The sequence below is a fragment of the Oryctolagus cuniculus genome, chromosome 7 (assembly GCF_964237555.1).
Source record: "Oryctolagus cuniculus chromosome 7, mOryCun1.1, whole genome shotgun sequence".
In the NCBI taxonomy this organism is placed as follows: Eukaryota; Metazoa; Chordata; class Mammalia; order Lagomorpha; family Leporidae; genus Oryctolagus; species Oryctolagus cuniculus.
This window is the reverse complement of record NC_091438.1, coordinates 8345005-8357571: the sequence shown is the minus strand read 5'-3', so window position 1 is coordinate 8357571 and position 12567 is coordinate 8345005. Positions and strand designations below refer to the sequence as shown.

Below are 12567 nucleotides of genomic sequence, written 5' to 3'. Positions count from 1 at the left end.
GAGATGAATTGCAATTTCAGATATTTCTACCAGAACCAGGAGGCGGATGCATTATTTTACAGCTTTCAGCACTAAAGTTGCTTTGCACTGGTAGGGATCCTGCCCACCTAACCACGCTCTGAGATCAGATCAGCATTTTGTGCAGTCTGAACTTGACATGCCACCCTGGGAGGCACTGCTTTGTAACTGCCTTTTGGAAGAACAGAAATCCTCTTTTTTGTTTCCTGATTGGACCTGGCAGCCTAACACCTTAGGACAGTTTTCCTTGCTCTGCTCAAGATCAGGAGCCAGGGGCCACTGGAGATGCCACCAGGGTTCAAGTTCAAGTTCACAGACCCCACAGCACTCCCATCGGGCCTGGAAACTCCTCTTGGGACACCAGGAGGGCCCCAGCCAGCTGCTCACAGCTCTGTCTGCAACAGGGGCACCCAGACCCTGTGTTCTGAGTGCCTGCAGGTCACCAGCCCTCCCAGCTCAGTCACTTTCAAATCTGCCTGCTCCCAGACTCCTCCCACACACCCTGCATTTAAAAGATGAAGGGAATAGGAGGCAGTTTCCTCCTGGGACACAGCTGGGGCTGAACTGGGCTTAGATTTTTCCTTGTAGGGGACAGATTCCAGCACTGACCGGAGGCTATTGCTTCCACGAGCGCTCACCAAAGCCACCTGGATCTGGAACTTTTACCCCAAATCCTTTTGCCACTGACTTCTCCCCCAGGAAGTTCTTGGAGCTCTGTTTGTCTGATTATGTTTCCAGAAACGATTATTTATTTAACTGTCTTCACTGACAGAAGTCAAATGGGGCTTTAACAAAACACGTATACAGTTGACATAGCGTGCAAAACATTTCCCTTAGGATTTTCCATTCCTTTCCCACACCTAAGGGGCAGACGGCAGACAGTGTGCTACAGGGCTTCAGGTTCCCCAGACGAGAAAGAAGCAAGCTGGGGGGGGGGGGGAATGCTCTCAGCGGGGGGGCTGGGGGGCTTTAGTTTGGGGATGACTAATTAGAAAGCGTATTGGGGACAAAAGCCTGCCAAGTTACAGCGCACCTGCCTCAACTCACCTTAGTTCGGGAATATCCACGCCCATGACCGATCACAGAGGTATCCTACAATTACACTTATTCCTGGATAAATACTATAAAAGTGCAATTTTCCAATTCAAAGTTGCCACTGTCTCTGCTGACAATAAAAATCTATTTTCTGGGCACAGCCCTCCCCCTTCTATGTCACCTGATCATCTTGAGCAAAGAAACCGAGGACTGATTCAGCAGCCGCAGGTCCACACACAGCGGCTGCAAACCCGAGATCGGGATCTGGTTATCCAAGGCAAACCATGTTGGTTTGTCCCTTTCTGGCTCTCTGTTTTTCATTCAAAACAGATCATTTTTATTGAGCAATTTACAGTCTAATTGTTCTCATTTTTTTTCTTATTCTAAACCAACACGACCAAGACATGATTTTCCAAAATCCCTTGTAGTGGTTTTCCATGAACTAGTTGGAATAACCTCATGACCACCACAGTCGAAACACAGAAATTCTACTACTCATTCTTTAAGGCTTAAGTGAAAAAGACACACTTTGCACTCTGGTATTTTGTGATAGTAATAGGAGCACTAAACATGGGCAGCTTGGCCAATGACTACTGTATTGGGAAAATTCTAATTTCAAAAAATTGTCATTCTTTTTAAGATAAATCGTAATGTCTATCACAATTATACTCACATTTGCATACTAAAAAATACATCGATCTACAAGTGTCTTGCTACCTAATTTCTAGTTTTTTTTTTTTTTTTTTTTTTCCCTTTTTGTGTAGTTTGTCTTGACAAATGGCTAACAATCAATTAGGGGGAAAAGAAAAAGCCAGGCTGGCCTTCTCATATTGGAAATGTCACACCTGAAATCGACCCTCCCTCCACTTCCCTGCGGGAGCCTCCCCCACAACCGGTCCTATTTGTTTTACTCGGTGGCTTGGGTCCCTTTGAAAATCTCCTTTGTTCTTTTTCTGTTTAGACAGCTCAAAAACAGTAACCTCTTCAATAAAAGAGCACATTCAAAAGTATCCTGAAGACAATTTCGATGCTATCGGGTTTAAGGCTGTCATGTGGGTAACATTTTAATAGAAGCAGCCTGGCAGTGAATGAAATGGAAAATGAAAATATGTATTTGCAGGAACAGGATTATCTTCCACATGATACACTGTCACAGAATTAGTACCCTCCACTAGGATAGCGAATATTCTCCGTAGAAGCAAAAGAAATACAAAATTGCATTAAACAAATCCATGATGATGTACGGAACTGCCACAGACACATCACAATCTCCACTCCATTTTCACATTTAATCAGTGCCTCGTCTCCATCCTGTGTTTTTCTGATGTCTCATTCTGTAGCAGTGTTCCATATGTTTGGCAACCTCGCCCTCATGAGAAGAAACTTTCGATTAATTTGGCTGCAAGTTTTGTGTCAATTAAGCTATCCCCAGAACCAATCCCTCAACCCTCTAACGATATAATTAAAGCAAATTGTCCTTTGAAGGCATTTGGGGGTGAGGTCCCACAGTAAAACATCGGCAGCCAGAACTAGACTGACAGAAGGAAGGGGGCGGGGAGATGGCAGGAGGGAAATCCACCCAATAACCCCAGGAGTCCAAACTCACCTCCCAAGCCCGCGTTCTACGTGGTCACTAATACGGTTAACCCAAAACACATTGTGCAGGAGAGAATCCATTTCCATTTCGCCAATTAAACCCACCTGTGTGTGCACCTGCTGCCAGCAGCCAGTGCCTCAAAATGGTTGACTGGTGCTCCATTTTGATCACGGTCCCTACAAAACTGACAACCCCAAAAAGGTGACGGCCTCACTAGAGCATCTGCTCTCAGCTGATTTCCTCCTACCACAAACAGCAGGGAAGAGCCCAGGTCCCTGGTGGTGGCGTCTGACCTAAACCCAGCAGCACCCGTGCTTCCACTCCGGGGCTTCTACAAAGTGGGTGACCATTCTGCAGCCTGCTGGACACCCACTTCCAGTCAACCCTGGTGGTGCTGTGAATTCCCCAGAGGGTAGGCGTGGGGGAGGAAGGCGAAAGGGAGAAGCAGTCAAGCCTCCTCCCCAAACACACGGTGGAATTTTCCTGGAAGTAGCAGAGCCTGGTCACTCACGTCTAGCACTCGCTGCAGGAAGAGAGAACAGGCCGAAGATTGTTACCAGAAGGCTAGCCCTGTCCCCACGCTGGCTGCAGGCCGTGCAGGCGTGGGTCCGGAGCTGCCACGCACGCAGTGGGCCACCATCATCAGCTCATGGGGTTCCGAGCCTGCGTGCACTCCCACGCTCGGTTCCTGATGCAGCAAACGGCAAGGTCCCTTCTTCCCCTCCCATCCACATTGCTAATGTGAGAGAGAGAGAGAGAGAGAGAGAGAGAGAGAGAGAGAGAGAGAGAGATCCTCCGATCCACCCCGACGGGCGGCCCAGAGGGAACCTGGGCGGCACCACGGGAAGGACGCGTGTCCGCTCCCCGCCGCCCCCGCGCTGCTTCGGGGTGGCTCTGCTAATGCGGGCGCTTAGCGATCGCTAATTGACCGACGCGGCGAAAGGCCACTACATTCCGAGGCAAATAGGCAGTTAGGACAATGCAAATATTTAGCACTTGAGGCTGTCTACACCTGGTCAGCGGGGTCAGCGGGTCGCTCTTCAGAGGCCCCCCAGTGGCCCGTGGTTTTGTCTACTCCCTGGAAAGCGCCGCTTTGTCCGCTTCTGCCGCCCCGCCCCCACCTCCCCTCCAGGAGCGCTGGGTTTAGAGCGCCCACCCCGAGATTTGCGGTCGTGTGGGGGGCCTCCGAGGAGCCCCGAGGGCTGCCTGGCGCTAATCCCCGGGCGCTCAGGCTGCATTCTTGCCTCGCCCTCCCTTTGTTTCTGGCAGGTCCGAGGGGGAGGTCCACCTCGCCTAGGCCCACCCCCGTGTAACTTCCTGACGCTCCCGGTTTCATCTCGCCTGGCTTTTTTAGCTATTCCATTTCTCCTTCGTTAGTTCCCTTCAGGCCCTTTAAAAAACACGTCGGCCCTGTTGGGGGCGGGGGTCTCACCTAGAGCAGCCAGCACCGGGAGAAGCACGCGCCAGGTGCCAGGCCAGCCGCGGCCTCTCCGCCGTGCGGTGCGCGCAACTCCCGGCCCGCGCCGTCTCGCCTAGCCCGGCGCCCCGGCTCTCCGACTCCCTCCTCCTGTGGTCAAATCTCATTTGCATTACTGGCCTCCCAGATAGAGCCATCGTCTCCCCTGAGCCTGCCACCTTTCCAGTGCGCAAGCAGGACCGGTGGCGAAGCCTTGAGCGCGCGGGTCAAGCGGAATCTCCGGCGGCCTCCCCCGACGCGGGGAGGAGGAGCCGCTCCCCAAACGGCCGCGCCGCTTCCCAAGGGTTCAAAAATCACGGAAAAGCCAGTTCCGTGGGCGTCGGGGCTGAGTCGATGCGGCCCAAACGCCGGTGTCGTGCAGCGGGGTATGGGTAGGGAGTGAGGTTTCGGCCCGGCCTCCTCCAGGTGCGCGGGCTGTCGGCGCTCTCACCTGCCGCGCCTCTCCTCGGGGCCGCAATCCCGTGCCAGGCTGGCCGCGTCCGGGACTGCTCTGCTCCAGGAACCAAGCCCAAGGGAGGGCCGGGCGCAAAGCGCGGCGTGGACGGAGAAAGGACCGAGGCGCGCGACGGCCACGGAGCCAGCCCTGCCTTTGCCGCCTTCCGGGCCGCGACCTCGATCCTGGGCTGCAGGGCTAGAGCGCGCAAGCCAGGCGTCCCGCGAGCTCAGCCCTGCCCGCAGCTGCCTCCACGGGCGAGCCTCCCACCCCAAAACGCGGGCCACGCGCCCACGCGCCGCCCGCAGGGGCGCAGCCACGCTGGCTGAGGAATTCCGCCTCTGCTCCCTGGGGCCACCCAGGCTGGAGCGTGGCCGCGGGACGGAGGAGCCCTGCACCGGCCGCAGCCAGGTCACGCAGGTCGAGCTCCCAGACCCGAGGACGCCACTCTCCCTCTGTCCCGCCTGACTCTGGGCGTCCGCGAGCCTGAACCGCGGGCAAGCGAGACGACAGACTCGGGTTAGGTTCCGCGTTCTCGTCTCTGTCCCAACTTTCTGACCTCTGGGACACTGGGGACGGCTCAGTGCAGACCCTGGCCCCTTACCCGCTCCGACTGCCGGGTCCTGGGCGCGATCTAATCATTACTTCTGCACCCCGTGCGCGCCCGGACCGCGGCGCCGCGGGCTTCCCTCGTCCACCCAGGCTAGGGAAGGGAGGAGGTGGAGCCCTGTTGCCCCCCCGGGCGCCCTCGGCCACCCGCACAAGCTAGCGAGGCGCTTCCGCAGTCACCCCCGGTTTCTCCAAATTCCGCTCTGGGCAATGCACAGCCCTGGCCGGGCGCGGGGAGGGCGGGCTGAGGCGGGATCTCAGCGGGCAGGGAATCCAAGCCCCAACCTGCCAGGCGCAAACGGCCGGCGGGAAGAGCCAGCCTGCCCTGTAGAAACCGGCTCGTGCCTGGCGCTGTTTTTGTGACTTGCGCAAGGCCGAGCAGTGCGGCGCCCCGGGCTGCCGTCGGAATTTCTGTATCGGAATCCGGTAGACTCTCTCCGAACGCATGCACTTGGCCAAGCGCACACGCACACATTTGTATCCGCACTTTTCCCTTAGCACAGCAAGGCCCTGCAGGAACGGGGAGACACAGTCCGCGCCGCCCCTGGGGAATGGCCTGCACGAGATCTGGAGCCCCGGGTAGAGGAGACAGGATACACAGTCGCAGACCCTACCAAACAGAAAATCCGCCCGAGCTCGCACGGGTCTGCGGCCCACTCTCCATGGGGCGCTCGGGGGCCGTCCGTGCCCCCTGGTCCTTCCCTCGGTAATAGGGAATACAGCGGAGCAGACGGGTCAAACCCAGGTGCAGCAGACGGATACACGCCCCATCCCCCCCCCCCCCATGTCCCCGCATTCCTCGGAGTCTAGGTAAGGGGGCTAGAGGGCCCTGTAGGGCCCAGAGGCGAGCAGGGGACTGCGGGGGGGCCCCCCCGACAAGCGTTTCAGAGGCGGCATGAGAACCGCTCCCCACTCCCCAACGATGTCTGGGGTCGGACGCCATGGGGACTCGGACCCCGGGGTCCCCAACGCCTCGCCAGAGGTGGCCAGGACGAGCAGGACTGTGCCTGCACTGAGAGACCCCGCTACCCTGAAGTCTTTGGCCAAGCCGCTGGGACCCGCCAGTGTCCGATGACATCTCTTTCTGAACCCATCTACCAAGCCCCCAAAAAGACACTGAACCCTTTCCAAAGGGCCTTAGGACGCTCTGGCCACAGTCCCAGCCTCCCAGAGCAAGGAGTGGGTGTCGGAGGCGCGCGCCCAGGAGGGAGCAGCGGGTCCAGCCGAAATCTAAAGGGGGGGGGCTCTACTTTTCCAGCCAGGTTGCTCCTGGGGTCACCCCCAGCCTCCTGCCGCTTGCCAGAGCTTGTCCGAGCCGAGCCGGGCAGGGGCCGGATGGGCGGCCCGGAGACTGTTGGCGCTTTGAGGACCACTCCGGGGCCGCATGACTTCTGCGTGGTGCGACCCTGCTACCCAGGGGTCCAGCAGCAGCAGAGGCGGGATGAAGTCGGAAGGAAGAGCGCAGGGGTGTGGGCCCAAGGGACATAAATTACGTTATTTGGCAACATTCTCCTGAAGTAAGACAGCAAAGGAATAGCCCCTGCTGCGGGAACAAGCTGGGTTTGAACTTCTAGAACGCCCCTGAAGGCGAGGGCGCCAGAGGTCCAGGGGAATCCCAAGACTTCTGCCCCAGGAGCTCCATTTGCCGGCTCAGGGAGACGAAGATGGGGAACCTGTGTGTGCTGGGCAGTGGGCGCCCCAGGCCCTCCAGCTAAGGGGCTGGACGGACTCCCAGAAGAGGGCCCATCTGTTATTCCCACTCCACATCCCGTTACCCCTCTTCCTCCCTGTACCCCCAGACCCCAGGGCCCTGTCCCAGGAGCAAGAGTGTTTGTGTATCTGTAGGGAAAGGGCCCAGCCCATTTATCCCCGGGTTCCTGGCCCTAGGAGCTTAGCCGCTGGCCGTTAAGCTAAAAGCGACAATCACATCCCAAAGTTCGGAGTGGGGGGGGCGGGTGGTAAAAAGTCCCTGAAACGGGGGGGGGGGGCTGTGTCTCCTCCCACAGCCGAAAGAACCCAGGCTAGACTGGCCGCCCCTCTTGGTTCTGCACTGCCTCCCTAGGCTACCCTGGGGTGATGCCTTTTTCTCCCTCATTAAGTTTGACACAGTTTCCACCCAGGCCCAGAGCCCCGGCGAGCGACAGCCCTGCAGGCGAGTTCTGGGCATTTTCGACAAGTGCGTTTCTGCCCTCGAACACCAAAGCTGTCTCCGAGTAAGAGACACTGAAGTGCGACCATCAGAGCGTCGGGCATCCCAGACCCGCAGAGCGGAGCCCAGGGACCTTCTCTGCAGCTCCAAGAGGCAGGCCACCTGCGGGCCACGACCGCTAGACACGAAGCCTTAGCCACGCACGGCCTCTCCAAAGCGCGCCGCAGTCCTACACTGGTTGGCACAGAAAGACAAATAATAACTGTAGGATGTGGTCGATCTAAATAAGATAAATAAAGTTCCTCTTTGTAGTACCTTCTCAAAAACTTCCCAGGGCACGCGTTCGCCAGCCCGTCCTTCGAGGCGTCGTCGAGACAGAAACCCTGCCGTGGAGAGCCAGGGCGCAGGAGGGCGCGCTCGTGCGCCCTGGTTCGTAGGTGGTCACCATTCCTTCGTGAGCCCGCTCTTACTTACACCCCAAGGACGTACTGCCCCACCAAAGGAGTTGCAGGAGTACAGCCCCCTGAGCCAGCCAACCGGTCTCTCCGCGGTGCCCAGGAACCAGAGAACAGTCGGTGTCCGCGGTGCCCAGGAGCGCCCTGCCAGACGCGCAAGGCACGCGGCAGGACTCTGGCTGTGCACGCCAGGCGCGCGCGCGCGCCAAGCTCTGGGACCTGTTCCGGCCCGGCACGGATTCTCCCTCGCGGAGTCTCCAGTAGTGAGGGACGGAGACAGATTCCCTCCGGGAAAATATCTGCGCGCGCGCACACCCCTCCATGCATAGAGACCTGGGGACACACCCGCCCGGAGCGCGCACCGCCTGGTTAATTTCGAGCGCGGGAGAGAAGCGGCCAGGCTGTCGAGACGCTCACACACACCCCAGTCTCTCCCCTCCAAACTCGAGCCGTGCTGAGCGGTCTGCGCCGGGGTTGACCCCCGAGTCCACAACTTCGGCCCGCGCTTCTCCCCCCTCCGCATTCCCCTCGCAGCTGGAATGTGATGAGCAGGTTCCCTCCCCAGGAGCAGTCGGTTCCCGAAGGTTCAAGCGGCGGGCGCCGCAGGCAGCAGCGGCTGGGGACGCACCAGGCGCGCACGCCCGGCGCGCTGGCCGCGGGGACGGAGCGTGCGGCCCGGGCTTCCGCGCCGCCGGCCCCGAGGGGCGTGGGACTGGCTCTTCAACTTCCCGCCGGCTGGGGTGAAGTTGCACACAGTGGTCCTGTGAGCCCAGAACATGGCCCCCCCGGGAAGACCACCCTTGCTCGCCCTGACGCCTGTGGCCTGCAGCTCACCCCGCTGAGGTCCCCAAACAGCACTCTCCTCCCGCGTTCCCAGAGAAACCAGGTATTGGAGGTGCGGTGCTCGCGCATCCTCGACCCGCCACGAGCGCTACCCAGGTGGCTTCCACATTCGACCCCAAGGAGCCAAGAGCCAGGCCCTTGGAACGCACCCTGGCCGCGGCCCCTGCCCTGCGGCCGCCTCTGCGCCCCAGCCCGCCCGCCCCGCAGAGGCTGCCCGCGGTCCAAGGACCGAGTCCGGCGGGCGCGGAAGGGGGTGTCTTACGTTGCATCGGCACAGCGAGCATCTCCGGGAGCCCCTTGACGGCCCCCTCCGCGGGGACAGCCGCGCTCTGCATCATCTCGGAGCGAGAGCCAGCCAGGCGCAGTCCACGGAGATCTCGCTCGCTCGCTCGCTCTTGGCTGGACTCAGAGATTGGAAAATAATAAAAAGCCCGAGCAGGCCGCGGAAGTCACGGTGGCCGCCGGGCCCTCGGCCTCTCGGGGAGGACTCCACAGGCTGGCCGGCCCCTCCCCCCGGCCGTGCTCGGTCTGGTTCGGACGCCTTTGATCTCGCTCTCCGGGGTTGGTGCACATCCCGGGTAGAGGAGACGCTGTTGCTGCGGCTCTGGCTTTTCTCCCCTCCTCCTCCTCCTCCTCCTCCTCCCCCCGCCCGCCCGCGCCCCCTCCCCCTCCACCCTTCGCGTGCCGGCCGCCGGGAGGCCGCGGTCACCCGGGCATTTTGATTCATTCACACTGCAGGAGCGGCCGTGACGTCGCTTTCCGCAGGGAGGCCCGCCCTGCAGCCAAGTTGCCCCCACCCGGCGGCGGGCAGCCGACCCCGGCCGGAGTGGGGGCCCCCGGCGCCCCAAGTGAGCGGGCCGCGCCGGGGGCGGGGCCGAGCGGAGTGGGGCGGGGCTTCGCGGCACCCTCCCCGCGGCCCGCGTGCGGGCTCGCGCCCCGGGCATAAATACTGCGGCCAGCGGGGCCGCGGCAGCAGGTGGTCCGGGCGGGCCGGTTTCCGCGCGGCCTCCCCCGGGGAGAGGGGTGGTTCCCGGCCCAACACCCGCGTGCTACCCGCCCCCTGCTCGGAACCAGGCCGGGGAAGACCCTCCGCGGGCCAGGAACGCGTGGCCGTCTCCCCCTCGCGCGCTCGCGGTCCCCCGGCTTCTCTCCGCCGCCGGACTGGGCGCGCTCCGTCACCGGATGACTCCATCCGTCCTCCTCCTCCTCATCTCTGGCCAACTCCTCTCTGGCCGGCACTTCCCAGTCCCTGCTCTCTCTCCCCCGCGTCTGGCTGAGGCTGGGCCAGGGACAGCCCGTACTCGGCCCAGAACGCGCGAGTCACGGCGCGGGCGGCGGCCGGGGCAGCGCGCGGTGGTGGCGGGGCGCGGTCCTCCCCCGCGCGCCCCTGCCCGCCGCGGGGACTCTGAATTTCCCTTTCGGCCCAGTTGGGACCCCGCGTCCCCCTCGGCAGTGGGGCCTCCCCGGACGCCCGGGGGGTGTCGGCCCAGCTCCGCCTCGCCGGCTGCAGGCGCGGGCGCCTTAGCCAATCCCAGCCCTCGTGCGCGCAGGACGGCGGCGGGCGCGCAGCCCCCGGGGCTCCCCGGCCCGCCGGGGCGCTGGGCTGCTTCTCGTGGGCGCCTTCTCCGGACTCCCATAAATACAAGGCGTGCGTGGAAACGCGTAAAACATAGGCTGCCCAGCGCGAGTTTTCGGCGGAAGTACATCAGAGGGCCTAAGGCTGGAGCCTCGGAGACTCGGGGAAGCCCACCCTTCCTGCCTGGAGACCCGGCCCCTCTAGGGGTCTCCGCGCCCGCGACACTCCCACCCCGAATTTCGTTCCAGGGATGAAGACAGCCGCATTCTCCCAGCCTCGTGGTGCCTAGCTGGCACGGGAAGAGGGGCTGTGCGCCCTCCTCAGCCTTCCAGAGAGCCCCGTCCTCTTTTTCCTGGCCTCGTCCCCCAGCGAGGGACACCTGCCCACCTTTCAGCCGGCGAGGGAGGAACGTGGGTGTGGGTGGGGGCGGCCGGCGCTGCCTGGCGTGGGTCCCCGGCGCGGTCACAGTGACTTCCACGTGTCCTGGGGCCGAGCTGGCACCGTCGCTTCCCTGGGTACCTGCGAGGTGATCCCAGTGCGCCAGGTCGGAAAAATGCACGGAAAAACAAAAAACAGAGCACGCAGCTTTACCGAAATGTTTCCCCCAGAAATACAACAGGAGAGCAAGCACGAGGAACGACGGGGCAGACTGGACGGAGGCCCCCGAAGCTGGTGCTCTCGAAGGCGGGGCTGCTGTGCAGTCCGAGCCTCGGGATCCGAGGGAAAGCAATTCGGCCACACGTATCGGACCCAGGAATTTTCATGCACTTTAGCTCATGGAATCCTACTTTCAATAAACAATCCAGACTTTTTTTTTTTTTAAGTTTCACGCATGAAGATGCGTGTTACCGCATCATGTTTTGGAAAAGGAAAGCCCTACATTTCAAACAAAAGAAAACTGGGTTGGTGAAGGCTATTAAATTTGCTCAGAGTATGCTACACAGTCATTGCAACTATTGGAATCTAGTAACATGGGCATGCTGGTGGAATACTGAAATTTTAAAAAGCAGGACACAGTAGTGTTTGGTTCTAAACATGTTAGTCCAGTAAAAAAGCACTGATAATGCCGGTTGTTGGCTGGGTCTGGGGAAATTATTAAAGAACAATTTCCTATAAGGGTATGCAAATAAGAGGCATGCTTTCTGAGAGCTGGTTTGTTTTTGATTTTTTTTTTTTTACAATCTGGTTTATTACCTAAAAGTGTGATGCATTTGACCCAACTCATCTAGAAATTTATCCAAGAAAAAAATCAAGGCTGTTAATAAAGATACAGTGGCAAGGATGTTTCTTAGCACTTTAAAAAGAGAATAACCTAACTATTTGACAATGTGGGATTATTTAGTAAATTAAATTATTAACGAAATTAGAGCAAGAGAAACATTATGAAGTCATTAGAAATAGAGCAACAGAGGACGGTCAATAACGAAACAACGTGTCTGACAGTTATTAGGAAGTGGGAAAGCAACATGAAACAGAAGTTTAGGGTCTTTTTCTATAAAGAAGGATACATATAAAAAGATCCTAAAATGTAAGACTGATTATCTGTACAGTGGCTATTTTTATTTTATTCTTTTGTTTTTCAGTTTTCTCAATAAACACATTATTTTATAGTGCAGGAAAAACTAATAAAATGTTTTGTTACATTGGGAAAAACAGAAGGAAATATCTATATCAAAATATTACTCAAAAGCATATTAGGAAAAATTAGGGAGATGTATTATGGAACTGTCTTTTCTTTTTCTTAGATTTGCTGTAACTTGTATATATTTTCTAGTAATATTAGTAAAAGATAACATGTGGGGTGAAATGCACAGCATATGTGGTCAATCCTTTTATCATTTAAAATATATTTTTAAAATATTCTCTGCCACTCTTGCTCCCCGGGTATGAACCTGCTGGGGCCCTGCCTCTTCCCACTGTATGTCTCTCTGCTGGCACTGGGTGTGGACCAGCGTTACTGTGGAGGAGACGCCTGTGCCCAGGGCTGATCCAGGGGCTGCTGGCTTCACCCCATCCCTTGGCAGAAGAGCCCTGGGAAGTTACTTGGATGTCTGTTTCCCTTGCACCTGCACATATACAATGCAGCTCAGCCCAAATGTGCCCTATCCACTGTCTCTCAGGGGTGATGAATGCCCAGCCTGCCAGGCCCACCACGGATGGAACTCAAAATTCAGTAAGTGTACAGCAGGCAAGTTTTTCAGTTGATAATTTTGTGTATCCCCCAAATGATGTCATAAATATCTAAACAGCCCTTGGCAGAAAAAAAAAAAGGTTCCCACCCTTGTAAGAGGCATTTGCTTCCTGATAGGGAAGTCTCACTCCCAAGATCTTCCAGTAACATCTGCACCTGCCACATTTCACTTCCCTCCAGTGGC

The 12567-nt window shown here is 58.2% G+C and overlaps 1 protein-coding gene across 1 annotated transcript in view; it reads right to left on the bottom strand.

Moving 5' to 3' along the window:
• LHX4 (LIM homeobox 4) overlaps nt 1-9225 on the bottom strand; it is a 38869-nt gene extending 29644 nt beyond the window's left edge. Inside the window, exon 1 of the mRNA XM_002715012.5 lies at nt 8879-9225. Within this exon, the coding sequence (XP_002715058.1) occupies nt 8879-8954 (76 nt within the window). The 5' untranslated portion in view covers nt 8955-9225. The remainder of the gene's footprint in view (nt 1-8878) is intronic.
• Nucleotides 9226-12567: the final 3342 nt, after the last annotated feature.